Here is a 15,695-nt window from a genome sequence, read left to right as displayed (position 1 = left end):
GGTGTGGTCACGTGTCAAAGGGGCGGCCTCCACGTGTCTTGCTCCCTAAAACTTGCTAAAACGGGACGCCCGTGGCCCTGTCCTGTTGCGTCTGCGTCCCGGCCCACACCAATCATCGCGCAAGGCATTGTTGTGTAAGAGCCAGCGCGCGAAAAACAACAACAACAATGGCGGGCTATGATACAACGACACGACGCCTCTACGCTGTTAGTGCGGGATAAGCGGGTCGTTTGTATTCCATTTCGTCCAGCCCAACCCAGGCCTAGCCCAGGCACCCCGCGCCCTCTTGTGAGCCGAGCCGAGACTCGCACTCGCCCAGGGGCAGGGCATGCTGGCTGATGCTGGCGCGGGGTGAGCGTCGAATGTCGAATATTGTGCCGCGTATGCCCGACCTTGCCACCGGCCGGTCCAAGGTCAAGGGAAGGCGTCTAATCGCTCTCGGCCCACCTGGGGAGAGAGAGAGAGAGGGAGAGAGAAGATGGATGGGCGGGCGTCATTCCTGTTCTCTCCCTTGTTTGTGTGGGGCGCCCCGGCCCGCCAGGCTGGTGCTGCTGGTGCGTGGCGGGCCCTCAGTTTACTGTGTGGGGGAAAAAGGGGGTGTGTTCCTCCATTATTTTTAATATACATTGAAATTCTGCAAGAAACACGGCTTGCGAAGAGGACCCCTTCTTTCAGGCCAGAAGTTATTCCTGTGCCTTGCTGTCGTAATACTATACTAACATGACCTTTCTTTTAATTTTTTTTTATGTATTTTAGCGTTTTTTGAAACGCCCTTCTTTAACTTGATCCTTGCCACTGCATTCTCCTTATAAAATAATTTATGATTAAGGTGTGAAAATTTTTATTTGCATTGAACACAAACAACATTTATCTTTCATAAGACAAATGCCTTTAGGGGGCAAAAAGATTTATAAATAGTTGGTATTAACTCAGAATGAGGTGTTTATCGAATGCCACAAAGATTGTGCACAATTCCCCAGAACATGGTTAGATTAAAAAATAATTACACTAGTACAACTACAAAACAAGCACTATTCTTCCACAGCCTCTCCTAAGCAGATAAGCAAGGTCACATAAATAAAATCAGTGATGAAGCGAGTGATCAACTTCCTGTCCAGAAGTCTATGACTAACTTCAAAAACTTCAAACACTGGTAGAACTGTTCAAATACTGATGCTCCACTTTTAGCTCCAGGAACACTAAAGTTGCCAAGAACAAACAAGCAAATCTGAATATCCGAAGTATACAAACAAGATTCTGCATAATCGACCCTTAACTAAAATTATAACTAAAGAACAGGAATGCATTGTAAGGTTCATGATCTTGAGTTTAAAAAAAAAGAACTACATAGTATTGCCTTTTTCAATAACAGCCATCAAATGACCAAAATTAATAGAGGAGAAAAAACAGAGCAACCCTGACCACTCTACATTAGTAGAATGTATAAGACTTATGAGGCTTTTGAAGCCTAAACTTAGTCCACACATAAAAATGCGCACACACACATAAATTAGGGGGAGGGAGGGGGGGAGGGGAACATAATTTATAAATTGATACAAAAACAATTGTTGATGAATCAACCCACATACTGGGATTTTTTTTCCCAATACAGTAACATTTGATATAAAGCTGTTAAAAATTTTAATTGGATTAACATTTACAACGCAATTCTTCACTATACTAGACCTTCTTAAAATTTTGATCAGACTCTTGAGACAAACATCCCAGTTTGATTTCATTTTTACTTATCTATGTAATGTGAGAACACCTGGGATACTAAGAAATGCAATCAAGTAAGTATCTCCAGTGACTGGCTCATAAAATGAGATCTAGAAGATAGACAAACATAATGGCTCTCAATGACACAACAAATAGAAAATTTATAAATGCTTGGCTGTCATCCGTAGAATGAAAACGAAAATTGGAAAAAATATACAGACACAGCCACTAAATCACAGTTTATCACAATTTGTTGGCACCACAAATCATGCTTTAGCCACAAGTACAATATACAATACAGAAGGCAGGTTCATTTAATGTTAGGGTTTATCCAAAACTTACAAGTACAAGTTTCCCTGATTTCCTGACAAAACTGATTTCTCACTTTCTAGGTCTCCTTCTTCTTATGAGGTGTGCGAAGGGAAAAGAATCCAAGAGAATACCACCTTCAACATAAGTTTTTGGTCTGAAACATCATTCTTCCTGCCTACTCAGATTTCTTCACTCTCTCCAGTTCAGATTCAGTGCTCATATTCAGATTTCTTTACTTTTCCCTGATTTCCAGTTTTGAATAGACCCTGTGTTTTTTTCAGGCAAAAATAGATGAAGACTGAAATGAAGTACCTACAACATTTTAGCTAATAGTACTAATCCTTTGGGCAATAGTGGCTTCAAGTTATTTCTTGATCCTCAATAACGGGCAATGTATTGTCGATAGAGGGTCATGATGTGTGATGAAACAGCCTACATCTCTTGCCTGAGTTGATTAGATAACATCTTTGAAGAGCTCACCTACAACAGGACAAAAAGTTTTTGAATAAGCCGATTGATATTTAAATTTCTTTGCAAAATTTCTAGTATTTGATGCAAAAACCAATTTCTAGCACACAAGCTTATCAAAATTAGAGTGTATTCAATTACTGTGGGTACTTACATGCATGGCACAGATATGGCAATGGGAAAGCTGGGGTCCAAAGACACACATGGAGGCTTCTACAATGAGCGCATGCCTCTACTTGCATGTCTAACCTGCACACAAAATCATGACAACAGTTTTGAACAAAACACTAGTGGATGGAACTTTAAGGATACAAAATGAACCAATAATGAAATCTCAAAAGAATAATAATGAGGATCATCAGTTCCTTCACTTACTGGTAAACGCCTATAACTGCTATCTATTTCTTGAGCTTTATTGTACAGAAGGACACCCAAAATGACAGTGCATGTACCCACTGCACTCAAAATTGTAACTGGGTTTCCAAACAACAAGACAGAGAGCCAAATGAGGAATGCTCGTTTTGCTGTATTGGCCACACTACACACCAAAAAATTACTTGAGTTAGGTAACACACAAGAAACTTAATTTAATTATGATTTCTTGCAGGCTTACCTGTGAGTTACAGGGGATATATAATCCATGAGCACATATGCGGTTATACTTTGAAAATGAAACAAAAGTCCATTGAACAATAGTGCTGCCCAAAGGTATATGTCACTCGGGGTCTGAACATTGCTGAGGTCAACAAGGATCCACGAGCCTGGGATCAGGACAACCATGGCTGCCATACTAGTATAAAACTGGAGCTCTGCAGGCCTAATTAAGTAATTTAACAGTTAGTACAAGAACGGTCAATACCTTAAGTCTAGACTGAAAAAAATGGAATAATAAAAGACTTACGTGTATTTAAACTTGTCCCCACTGATGAGCATTTTGGATAGAACATTTTGTAAACTAAAAGAAACATGAAAAAAATTCTTTAAATGAAATTAAACTTTAAAATGCCCAGACAATGGGGTCTGAGTCAAATGTCCAAGCTTCCCGAGGAGAACTTACCACTCAGTTATATTTGTGGCCATTGCTGAGAGAAAACCCTGCGTATTGAAACTCAGCTCATTTGCAGAGCACAATGCTAGACCACTCATGACAGGGACTAAAGATAGATTAACATAAAGGCCAGTATGTTCACCTGAAAGAAAAAAAAAAGAACAAGATTTCAACATGATTAAATTTTTTTGTGTCAACTAAATTTTGTTTGAACACAAATGCTGATAAATACTCACCAAGAACAATTTTGGATATGAGAACAGTAAATATTGGAGCTGAACTTTTAATTGTTTCAGTAAAACTGACAGCAATATATTTCAGAGAAACTAAGCCTAGTACTACAGTAACAAATCTGCAAAACCAAACAACAGAAGGTCAGGTAAATCAAAAGCATCCAGGTAGTAAAAAGAAAGTTTATTTCTATTAACTTACCTTGTACATCCTACAAGAACCATGTGACGGTAAAACCCGGGAGGGCGAACTAATCTTTGAACTGGTTTATACATACCACAAGGGTAATACATCTGAATGCAGCCACATAGTGTCGTCATAAACATCTGACATATTCCTTTAAAATAAATAAGGGAAAATGAACATTTGAAACTCATGACAGAGACAAAGAAGTGACAAGTACTAAGCAGATGATTTTGTCTCATACCTAGTATCATTGGATCACCTCTCATGAAGGATAGAATGTATTTATTCAGAAAAAGAGTGCACCCACTGAAAAAGTACCACAGTAGAAGGAATCTCACAGCTCTTATGTTCCATAGTCCCGCCTTATTTTCAGGAGTTTCAGTTATCACTCGATGATGGTGTACAACATTTGTTTCTGATCTTTGTTCTACTGGGGAAGGATCACGGATATGTCCATTGCCATTTTCAGCTAATACTTCCAGCTCACAGAGTCGTTGGCTATCCTCTTCAATGGTGTCTGACATTGCCTTTTCATGAGCACTCATTCTGGGCAACAAGTGAGTCTTCTAGTTCCACAATACAAAGATGATCGAAGAAGAAATGGAATCAGTTTCATAACAGACCAACTCTCATCACAGTATATAACAGCCCTGGAAGAAAAATAAAGTAACTTGAAGGAATCAAAAGCTGAGTGAATGAAAAATTATATTCACAGTAATTGTTTACTGAGGAATGTAAAAACCAAAGGACAATAGGAAAACACTTGACCAATAAACCACTAAGATAAACTGACAAAGAATTAATTTTTCCACCAATATGAGGTAAAAGTAGAACTGTCCAGTCAAAACACTACACAGACACGAAAAATTTGTGGTTTTTATTTGGATTAGATTCTTTGGTTTCGATTTGATAAAATATAAACAAAAGGAATCGATACAGGCAGGTTATGTATACATATGGACATATTTTATAAGACCAAGAAACCACTGGAATCTTTGGAAGTAATTGACAGTCAAACACTGTGTCAACATTGAGAATTTATCAGGTCGGTTGTTCACTTACCAGAACAGTTTCCTAGATAAATCTTCTCACTAAACCATCAATGGATGTAGATGATGTTTACAATAGACTACTGCAGCACTGCAACTGCAACTGCGATCATCAGACAGCAAGCAACAACAACAACAGCAACATTCCCTTTCTTTCACTTCTAGGTTCTCTAGTTCTATTCTAGGAGGCTGTGATCATCATATTTCTCATAAAAGTCGCTCGCTGCCGCACTTAATTTCTCATCATTTCATAGTGTGAAGACTTTTCGATGCGCTCGCATTGTCTTTGTTGGGAAATTTTGTTATCTTATACGCGCTAACTTTTTACGAATTATTAATCATGGAAGACGCTGATTTGGAGGAGATTCGGGCTCAGCGACTCGCCCAGTTACAGTCTCAATATGGGGTATGTATAGCGAATTGGCTGGCACCGGTTGCAACAATTAGGTTATGATGTCGTTGTAAACATGCACAGTTTCGTAAATTCGGAAAGTCTTCCTTCGATGGTTCAATATTTGCGTCTAGTGGTGGATCATTCAAGATTTGGTGAACATTGTGAAGCGGTTGATTTGTGTCTTAACTCCTTGGCGGGCTTTCTTCATCTTCCATATCCAGCAGGTGTTCACCATGTTCATTGTTACTGTTTTCGTAGGGTGGACCTCCAGGACAAGGCGACCCAAACCAGCAAAAGGCAGCTGAAGAGAGGAAAAAAGAAGTCGATGACATGAAAAATTCAATTTTATCTCAAATTTTGGATCAGCCTGCCAGAGCTAGACGTAAGTTCATGCACAAATGGCTTCCAAATCTTTACTATGACCAGCTATGATGAGTAGCGAGTCTTGACCTGCTGAGGAAGGTAGAGTTCCTCGAGAATTCCTTTTCAAGTAGTTATGAGAGCTTTTCACTTTGATCGCTGAATGCTGGTAATTCAATTCGTCACCTTTTTGGTCTAAGACTTGTTCATTCCTTACAAGTTTGTTTACATCATTTACAGTCAACACATTGATGCTCGGGAAACCAGAAAAAGGACGTATGGTGGAGAGTATGTTAGTTCAAATGGCGCGATCTGGTCAGTTGCGGTCTAAACTGGGAGAAGAGGAGCTCATAAGCTTACTAGAAAGAGTTGGCTCTCAGAAAAGTGCAGCAGTGAAGGTAAAGATGGAGTTATAATTTTATCTTTTCCCAATGGTACTTATGTAAACACCTCTGCTTTAACTTTTTTTTTATTAGTTTGATAGAAGGCGTGCTGCATTGGACTCTGATGAAGATGACCTGTGATCCTTCCATCGAACTGCCCAGATAATCTGTTATAATGCAGGCCTTTACTGAAGATTTAAAGCAAGAGGTGTCTTTGGAAAGCTCCATGGAAAATGAAACAAGATGCTATGAATTCAGGAGCTTTGGTTTACTAATATTTGCTTGGTTCTGACATTTGTTTGCTGTACAACCAAGTTGTTGCGAGGAAGTGTTTAACTGATACTACTTTTGGTAGTAATAATTTATTATTACATGTTATTGATTTAAAGTGTGCGTTTGAGAGTAAATATGAAAGACTGTCTAAACCAGAATGTTGTAACTTTGTAATAAATTTACAATAGTGCTGTATTGGTTCCAGTAAATTATTTTTCCCTCTCATAGTATTTAGACTAATGATGACTTCAAATACAAAGTATTTCTGCAGGAAATTGTAAGTCCCTTTCTATTTGATGGAAATTTACAATGTGTCGGTAGACGCTTTTTACATTTGCCTGGGCTTTCCAATAGTCTTTTCACATTAATATTTTAGGTGTAAATGATGATTGATCTTCCTCTTGGAGGTTTAGTTTCTTTCTGATACAATTTTGTGCATGTGGTGATGGAAACTGGTTGTAAGTAGTGAGGGTGGAGGGAGAAGCTTCTTCATCTCTGTCATACTAATTTCTTTTCCTGTCCTGTGCTTTGCAGATAGGATTGGAGGTACTGATGTTCCTGATAGTCAGAATAGCCCAGGCAACCCTATCTGCATTTTAGATTCTAGCATAAAAAGTTGTGAGGTAGTTGTAACCGATTTGTCCCTGGGCATATCTCAACCCAAGGATGTGGATGGTATTTGTATGAATCTACAAGGTAATTGAAAAGAGTCTAGCAACATAATTAAACCACAGCGCATTTCAGGTCTTCATAAATGTTCTCTTTTTCCAGACAATGAAGTACTGCCTGCAGCAGATTCTAATGTCACAGTTCTGTCTCCTGGACTCACAAAAAGTCCATGCAGGATATTGTTACACTCAGGTCTTACATCATCACCCCACTGTAGTGCAAGTTCGAAAGAGCCTGATGAATCTTCTTTGGATCAAGATTGTGCCCATGATGTTTCGGCTGTGGATTCATCCCCTGTTGAGTCCCATTTGTGCATTGAAAAACCTGCATCCTCTGGCTCTGCTGTAGACCATTTACAAGGAACACTTTCCTTTGACCCAGATGATATATTGAAGAATTGTCAGATAAGTAAACAGGACAAGAATGCAGCTAGTGAGAATTCTACAGTTAGTGCTAGCCCGACTTCAAAGACCAATGAAGAGAGAAAAATGAGAAAGGATTCTTGCGCTGAAATCGTAGATTCAGTCAGCAATAAAGACCAACCCTCAGGGAAGGTTTCAGCTTCCTTTGAAAATGATTCTGATCAAACAAAGCTAAAACATGTTAAAAATTGTCAAGAGTTGCCTCCTGCTGTAGGAGAGGCGGAAAGCTTTCTCACTAATTTAGGAAGTCTGATCCGAGAATCAATGGTGGTAGTTGATGAATTAGAAAATACTAATGACATCAGTGAAACAAGTACTTTAAAGTGGAATGCTACATGTAGTGTTGAGCCGTATGTCAATTTGAATGCATTTTCACAAGACCCATGTGAAGACCCATTTGAAATGCCTCAAAAGCCTGGAATGGTAAATTGGGGTAATAGAAATTCATATCAATATGAGAAGACAAAATGTAAAAATGATATCAATAATAATTGTTCCTCTCTTGTGTACTCAAAGTCTACACATTCAGAAAAAAATGAGATTGCTCACACTGTGTCAACTAACAATAGAAAGCTCCCCACGAAAGGTGCAATTTTGAGGCAACCCTCTCACAGTAAAATGGTTCATAAAATAAGAAAGCCGGGAGTATCTCAACATGCATTGGCTCTCCGCCACATGAATGGTTTCAAACTGGAAGGCCACAGGATTCTTGAGGCACCCCCATCACCTGGCGACAAAATAGGCATTGAGCTAGCAGTTAATCCAGTTGGCTCTGGCTCTGAAAGGACTTCAAAATCGTCTAAGCTAGATGGAGCGGTCCCACAACTCTTCACAGCTTTTACTAGTTTCATTCAATCTGCACGTAGTCTTCCCACTCCAACTCAGAGTGCTACTGCAGCTACACTTACAACTGAGGCTTGGAAGCGTGTGCTAGCTCAAGCTCAGCGGAAATAGAAGCAGTATCAATGGCCAAGTGGTTAACTTTACCCCAATTATATTGCAACCTCATTCTAACACTCCAAATTTGTACTGGTTAGGCCCACAGAATAAAATAAATTGAAGCATTTAAAAATAGAATTATTTTCTGAAATTTCCCATTAACACTCCTTAGGTTAGGGCAACAGAATAAAATAGATGAAAGGATTAAAAATCAAATTCTTTACTGAAAGTTCCCATAAAATTAACAAAGAATTAATTTCTTGAAGACAAGACAAACATATAATCCAATGCAGTCAAACATTAAAACAACATGGAACAAAACTTAACAGAACTTCTGTTCTCACATTGTTAAGCACACAAGCCAACAGGAATTTCAAATAACATGGTAACTATGAATAGAATTTAAGGCAAAGCAGAACACTTAAGCAGACCAGTGGTGATTGCTATAACATAATGAGATGGCATTCAAACAAAATCATTCAATGTTCACAAAAATTGTGCCAGCCCACATGGTGCACTATTTTTAATTAAAATACAAACTTCATTTGAACTAATTACAAACCTAAAGTTCTTTTGCCCTCATTATCAATTACCCTATTGCACAAAAATAAGGCTCCTGAGAGTGTTCAAAGGATTAACAGCCATACATAGAACGACAAAGCAACTCCAGCTGAGCTTCATCAGGATGAGCTCCTAGGGTCTTAAGATAATGAAAAAACCTATTCCGTCTTTTAGTATTAATAGAACTCCTATTACGTTCTAGTCGACAGAATATTCTAAGAGTGGGCATATAGTCCATATATAGAGCCCGTCGCTCAAGTGCTGCACTTAAGGGCACAGCTTGAAGGGCGACCTGTTCAGTCTCTACATGAGCCGCTCTCCACCTGAGAAACAATAAACAATATTTTGTTTGTTTGTTTTTAATTTCATGCGCTATTAAAATAGTAAACTGAACTCACTTGTACTCATCCTCATCCGGAAGGCAATAACTGTATTGGCAGATGTTTTCAGGGCAGAAACAGGATTTAGCTTGATTTAGACTTTGTTCTGCTAGCCAGTGACTTATATCTTGAGCAGTAGAATTGAGTACACTGTTAGGACCGTCCACATCCAATTTAGTCAAAGAAAGACTATCTTTCATTACTGGATTGCAAAATCTTTAACAAAAAGAAAAAAAAAGGGGGTTTGTTAGAAAGTAGATAGCAGGTGTTGAAAGGCATTTTATTTTGGAACTAATTCCAAACTTTGTTTTGTGGAAGATGCCCATACCTTGTAATTGGTTCCATATTTGATGAGATGTTAAGCTGAGAAGAATGGCCAATTATATCAATAAATGATAAAGCCATCAGAGGCTTGTACAAAGCTACCATTTCCTCTTGGCTGCAAGCACTAGTGTAAGGAATTGGAACTGGACCCACACTTGACTGGCTTGGATCAAGGCAACAGTTTTGAGTGTCCTGACAGTCTCCAACATCTCCAACACTTGTTGCTTCACTGTTTGATGCACTTGTTGCTTGACTGCACTGTGCATCAGAATCATCATTCAAACCACTGTCTGTGGTGCTGGCATCATCACTACAAAAACTAGCAATAAAGGAATCGTCCAACATTCGTTTTACACCTGCACCTGCAAAATCAAAATTCAAGACAAGTAAAGTAATTAAAGTTGTGCAAAAACATTTCAGGAGAAAGTACAAACAAAAGAAGACATCATACAAACCTAAAGGTGGAGCAGAAGGGTCTTCTTTGATGACTGGCAACTCAGCATGCTTTAATTGTTTCAAAGAAAGCACAGATGGAATATTCCACCAAAATAAGCCAGCGTCCAATGGAAATGGCACATCCACCTGCAGTGCACTTTTGTTGGTATTTTCAGAGATCTAGAAAAGAGTTCCTCATGAAAAGAACGTTCTAATCACTCTCACAATAAGCTTATCTGAAGTCAATCCAAAATACTTGCATAATTTTTCCCAAGCATAGGAGATATGCAGTCTGGATTAGGAGGAATAGAGGGAACGGAATCGTGATTACTGCTATCACCTTCCATGTCACTCATGTCATCATTTTCATCTTTTTTAGAACTCTGTAACACAATTTTTTTTAGCATGAACATGCAAACTTAAAGGTAAGGAATTTGATAATGTACCATATTACCTTCTTTGATTTACGTCCAGGTTGAGCATATGTTATGGAGGGCATAGGCAAATTATTACCACCAGAAGTAACCCACAACTGCATTTGAAGAATAGCTCTTCTGAAATCTCCCTTGCATAAGGAAACAAGATCCTTAACAGTGGCAGGGGCAACATACACTCCCTCTAGCAGCGAGACAATTTGTAGCCAGATAGCTGAGAAAGGAAACAACAGCAGTCTAAGAATAAAAATGTTAACAGATTCAAAAAAATAATAGAAGTTTTAAAAGACCATAAACTCACTTATTAAATTAGAAGGACATGAAAATGGAAGAATCACACTTGAGCTGTTCATAAACCGCTGGACCATGGCGCTTTCTGGATCTGTAGTGGTGAGGATGACAGGACGCTTGGAAGTAGAAACAAGGGTGGATATTGCTGACAAGAATCCTTCATCTTCTTCCTCAAACACAATATCAACCTAAATAGGAAAAATGTGAAAAAAATCAAATGTTGCCACAAAATACAAGAGATTGCCTGGGTCAAGAAAACCACTTACATCTTCAAAGAGAATGAGACTCATCTTTTTAGTTTTGTCATCTTCCACATCATTCCCAGACTTAGGAACTTTCACAGGCATTTTTTCTTTAGGGTAGAAAATGTAATAAAAAAATCATTAGAAATTTTAGTGCTGTGTTTAGAACTAAGTACTTTACATAATTGAGTTATCTTTTGGTAAATTATAACTCACTCTTGCCAGAGTTTTTTGCAAATAGAGCTGCAAATCCTTGCTCTGCAGTGGGCCCTTGTTGAACTTGATGAGACTGGGTTGCTTCAGATAATTTAGAAAGCACAAGCTTGCCATTTCGTTTCTCAGATGCATTTACTTCCAACACCTATCAACAAAACAAAGAAAGACAGATATTTAGGTAAGCTAGCGAATATTAGAGAAATTTAGGGTGAATGAACTTACTTTGTATCCCAGGTCTTTAGCAAGAGCATAAACAGAACTGGTTTTACCACTTCCATTTGGTCCACAGAGGACTGCTACACCAACAGGAAAATTATTCTGTGTTGCATCAGAACTGTTGTCCGAAACAACAAAATCATCATCATCGTCAATTGCTTCTAAGAGAATAGGAAGGAAAATGAGTAGAAGTAATAGCAGTTTCATAAAACAAAGCAAATGTGGTTGATCATGAACAACGGATGTGAGGAGGGATTAACATATAAAATACCTTTTCTCTTCTTTTTACGTTTCACCTCTTCTTTGCAAAATGATGACTTATTACTAGAATCTTCACTAGCCTTGCGCCATGATTCTAACCAACGCTTCAGTTGCTGAATACTTGCACCATTGCCAACAATATCACTAGCAGTACATGGCTTGTACTTTTCTGTCCAACACCGAGCACGATAAGTTGCCATAGGTTGGGCTTGTTTAGAACTAATGGATTTTCTGGATTAGAAAACAAAGGTCTATAAATAATGACTCCTGAATCCTTTCACTCAAACTAAAACTTCATTACCCAAACAAACCTGTTAGAAGATTTTCTTTTAGGTTTCTCCATTTCTGGCATTTCTGAAAGTGCTGCAGCTTTTGCAAACTCTTCTTCTCTTAGTTTGGATCTCAAAACTTTGAAGGTATTTACAACTTTAAGTTCAGGGGATCCTAGTTTTATAAGTCTCAGTATTGGCTTCATGATGTCCAAAGGAAAACCAAACATAGGGCGCATAACAGGGCCTTTGCAGCTTGCTGTTACCACATGTTTGAGTTCTTCAATTATATCAGAACACCCAGTAACGTCACTTAATGAAAATTTGCTTGAAATCTGTGGTATATCCTCAAAGCAATCAGCTTTAATGGGAAGTTCCACATCAGGAAGATTCCAGGACCAGTCTTCATTATCTCTTTGTTGAATGTGGCTTTCCCTTGGAAATAACTCAGTTTCTTGTTCTTCACAACTAAACCATAGAAACAAAAGGGGATCACCAAAATGTAGGAATTTCGATATTGCAAGCAAGCAATTTTGATATAACATGGAACATAAATACCTGCGCTGAGTTTCAAGATTGCGTTTAACTTGATCCGGAACTCCACTTTGTAAAAATTGTTGTCGAGCTTGACTAACTGCCTTACGAGTGAACAATGGAGCGATTTTGGGACTTTGCTCTGAAACAATACAGATTAAGAATCATTTTCATAATCAATAAATAACATTATAGAGCTGATTTAACTAAGGTTGCATACTTGTTTCCTTCTCAAATACAACATCTGGTGATTGGCTCTTATCTTCCAGAAAAACCTCCTCGTCTTTGCCCACTGTTTTCTCAGATACAGATTGTTTACTGAGCTTCCGCTTTTTATCTTTCCGTTGTAAGAAAATCTCTTCAGTGTCACTCTCCTCTTCTTTCAAAAGAGAACATGGAACAGAAAAAAATTAATACATTGTATTTAAAACAACAACTGACCTACAATCAGAATTACACTCACCCAGCATAGTCCCCTGACTGGATGGCATTGATATTGGTGTAAGGCATACTCTCATCTTCCACAGTGTTTTAGAATCAGAGGGAGTTTGAGGATTCTCAATTGTAGCTGCATCTACAGCTGGTAAAGGCACAGCAAGACATTCTTCATCTACGACAGTATTTCCCATTGGCTTTGCAGAGTCTATATCCGACTCCAGCTTGGTTTTAATTTCTTGTTTCCCTTTTCCTCTTGATAAAGATTTCTTCACAGATTTAGAAGTATCTTCTTTCGAAGATGATGGCTCATCAGTTTTGAGGGATGATGTTAGACTTTTCATAGAATGTTTTATTGATTTAGAACTAGGGCTTGTCTGCTTCTTACTTGTTACACGTGAAGAGTCTTTATTTTTGACATCTATCATTTTAGGTTCTTCTACATCCATTACATCAATCGCATTGATGTTTTCTTTTAACTTGGCCTTAACATTTATCTTCTTCTTGCTGAACGAAAGAGCACCACCAGGAAGACTGTTGACACTTCTCCGCTTAGTTTTTTTGGAAGGTGTTGTTGGAGGAGAGTGTACCATGGCTTGAACTTTCATTTCTATTTTATCTTCTTTAGCCAAAGCTTCTTCTTTGGTGACTTTAGAAAAATAACTCATCAAACTGTTTCTTTTTGAGTCCTCAGATTTTAGAGGACAATCTTCAGTTTCAACATGGTTATCAATTTGAGGAATATTTGACAGTTCTTCACCCGATTTGATATTGGCAGTGCTTGAAACATCATTGTCAGAATCGGATTCTATTTGATTTGAGTTGCTATACCTTTTTTTAACTCTAACAGGGGAGTCCTCCTTCACAGTTTTACAAGGTTTGTCTGCATTAATGTCATCATCATTTTCTCTCTTACGCTTTTTAGAAAACATGTCAGGAACTGTTTGAGGCAAGTCTGTCCTGTTTAATGAAGACTTGGACATAATTGCTTGAAAGGCGCTGTTCATGGATTTGGCCACTGATGATTCTTGAGGTTTGGAATCTGGCAGACTTGCTCCTTCAGGGCAGACAGGAGATTCTTCAGCTCTTTGAACAGTTTCTTTTTTGGTTAGAGATAATGATCTTTTGGCTGACTTAGCCTTTGGCTTACTAGTATTTTTGGCAGTCAGACTTGAAGGTTTAACAACCTCCATTTTGTCACTTGAATCTTCGGTTTCATTCTTTTTTGAACAAGACACAGCGTTGCCCTTCGACTTTTTAGTGGATCTTGACTTTGCTGTTTCTTCCTTACCATTAATTGCCTTTTTCCCTAAAGGAGCGTTAGTAGTAGAATTTTTTGTATTATCAGCTGTTTTTTGATCCACTTTGTTCCTCTCCTCCACAGCAAGGGATCCTGAAATTGTTTTGGAACTGGTTCCTTTTGGCGAGCTGAAGTAATCTGTAATATCTCTTATTGCTTTTGATTGCGTGGCAGAACTGCCATCCTTCCCAACTGCTGGTGAATTTTTAGGGGATACTAAATATTTCAGCAAACCCTTGGGACTTTTTAAATCCTTGCATTTGCTTTCAATGTGGTCAGGTGAACTGAGATCGTCAATAAAGTTATCTTTGTCTTCTTCTTGATCTTTCGACTTCATTCTTATTCTTAAAGAAAAATTAGGAAGTACAGGACTCTCTCCACCATCTTCATCCTTGGTATTTACAGGAGCGGTATTCTCCAGTTTATGCTTCTTCGTGCTCGATGATTTATTGTTAGAGACTTTATTCACATGTGGGGAACCCTTTTTCGTGGAGGTCTTAGGTTTCCCTTTGGGCAATTTACTGTTTGACATCTTTCTCTTTGCTTTCTTGTTTTCTTTTCCATCACTTACTGCATTGTCATGAACAGCAGTTTCTTCAGTTGCAGCATTTCCATTTCCTATGGGGCTTTGGCCAAAATAGTCACCAATCACACCCTTCATGGCATTACCTGCAAACAGAAAAACATCAAACCAATAATAAAATCGTCACCAAAATGTTTCTGATTCCCAGCTCAGCTCAGACAGCTCATGACACATGACAGTATATTCTGAGGTTGGAAAACGAAACAAAAATTACAATAAAAGAATTCATGCTGCTAGTAAGTAATATTGTCCAGAAACAAATTTTTAATCATCTACAACCTAAAGTTAACCTGAGATTTGAAAACAGCCGTAAGCTGCAATGTGATTAAAAAACAACCTATGCACTGGCAATTGTTAACGGAATTTACTAACAACACAACAAAATGTCTATTTAAATTTGATTTTCACTCTCAATAATGACGATTGTAATGAATGAATTGTTGACGAGCCGGACATGAACCTCAACCATGTCGTATGCACGTCAAGCAAAAAGGTATATGAATGTAGAAGTGCTGGTATGTTGAAATGAACTTAACATATAGATGAAGAGTAGATATTTAAACAATTCACTTACTTGCACACTCAAATAAAGTATCTCAAAAGACATGTAAGAAACAACAGGCAACTCAGTACTCAGTACACACACAGATGGCGGGAATTTTGCACACACCGCTCTAGGGATTCTCTTACCAACATTGAATGTTGAAAACAAGCATTCTGCAAACGATGGAGTGGAAAGTTCTTCCTTTCGTTTCATAATT

At 38.3% G+C, this 15,695-nt stretch overlaps 4 protein-coding genes across 8 annotated transcripts; 2 read left to right on the top strand and 2 right to left on the bottom strand.

The window, feature by feature from the left end:
* Positions 1-824: 824 nt before the first annotated feature.
* LOC117650034 (solute carrier family 35 member E2A-like) lies at positions 825-5,178 on the bottom strand. The gene is made up of 10 exons (XM_034393331.1): positions 5,027-5,178; positions 4,206-4,614; positions 3,980-4,115; positions 3,784-3,899; positions 3,557-3,689; positions 3,401-3,454; positions 3,113-3,316; positions 2,875-3,037; positions 2,654-2,748; positions 825-2,511 (listed from the first exon to the last, which is right to left on the bottom strand). Exons 2-9 carry the CDS (start codon positions 4,507-4,509, stop codon positions 2,713-2,715), a joined length of 1,146 nt encoding a protein of 381 aa, XP_034249222.1. The 5' UTR covers positions 4,510-4,614; positions 5,027-5,178; the 3' UTR covers positions 825-2,511; positions 2,654-2,712.
* Positions 5,179-5,216: 38 nt separating this feature from the next.
* On the top strand, positions 5,217-6,618 carry LOC117650105 (programmed cell death protein 5). The gene is made up of 4 exons (XM_034393439.1): positions 5,217-5,419; positions 5,666-5,789; positions 6,008-6,165; positions 6,244-6,618. Exons 1-4 carry the CDS (start codon positions 5,354-5,356, stop codon positions 6,289-6,291), a joined length of 396 nt encoding a protein of 131 aa, XP_034249330.1. The 5' UTR covers positions 5,217-5,353; the 3' UTR covers positions 6,292-6,618.
* Positions 6,619-6,724: 106 nt separating this feature from the next.
* On the top strand, positions 6,725-8,612 carry LOC117649955. Its single transcript, XM_034393209.1, has 3 exons — positions 6,725-6,881; positions 6,958-7,119; positions 7,195-8,612. Exons 1-3 carry the CDS (start codon positions 6,869-6,871, stop codon positions 8,466-8,468), a joined length of 1,449 nt encoding a protein of 482 aa, XP_034249100.1. The 5' UTR covers positions 6,725-6,868; the 3' UTR covers positions 8,469-8,612.
* Positions 8,613-8,657: 45 nt separating this feature from the next.
* LOC117649728 (ATPase family AAA domain-containing protein 5) lies at positions 8,658-15,639 on the bottom strand. Of its 5 annotated transcripts, none has more exons than XM_034392760.1 (16): positions 15,509-15,639; positions 13,080-15,020; positions 12,837-12,995; positions 12,641-12,758; positions 12,125-12,550; positions 11,824-12,044; positions 11,559-11,713; positions 11,337-11,481; positions 11,145-11,230; positions 10,889-11,066; positions 10,608-10,801; positions 10,414-10,536; positions 10,174-10,333; positions 9,723-10,080; positions 9,413-9,610; positions 8,658-9,337 (listed from the first exon to the last, which is right to left on the bottom strand). In XM_034392760.1, exons 2-16 carry the CDS (start codon positions 15,010-15,012, stop codon positions 9,088-9,090), a joined length of 4,704 nt encoding a protein of 1,567 aa, XP_034248651.1. In that variant the 5' UTR covers positions 15,013-15,020; positions 15,509-15,639; the 3' UTR covers positions 8,658-9,087. The 5 variants fall into 5 exon arrangements, with proteins under 5 accessions (XP_034248651.1, XP_034248906.1, XP_034248818.1 ...); XM_034393015.1 differs by having other exon boundaries at positions 9,723-10,074; XM_034392927.1 differs by having other exon boundaries at positions 11,559-11,710.
* Positions 15,640-15,695: the final 56 nt, after the last annotated feature.

The sequence above is a fragment of the Thrips palmi genome, unplaced genomic scaffold (genome assembly GCF_012932325.1).
Source record: "Thrips palmi isolate BJ-2018 unplaced genomic scaffold, TpBJ-2018v1 HiC_scaffold_1, whole genome shotgun sequence".
NCBI classification, from domain to species: domain Eukaryota; kingdom Metazoa; phylum Arthropoda; class Insecta; order Thysanoptera; family Thripidae; genus Thrips; species Thrips palmi.
The sequence above is the reverse complement of the archived record's forward strand: the minus strand, read 5'-3'. Positions and strand labels throughout refer to the sequence as shown.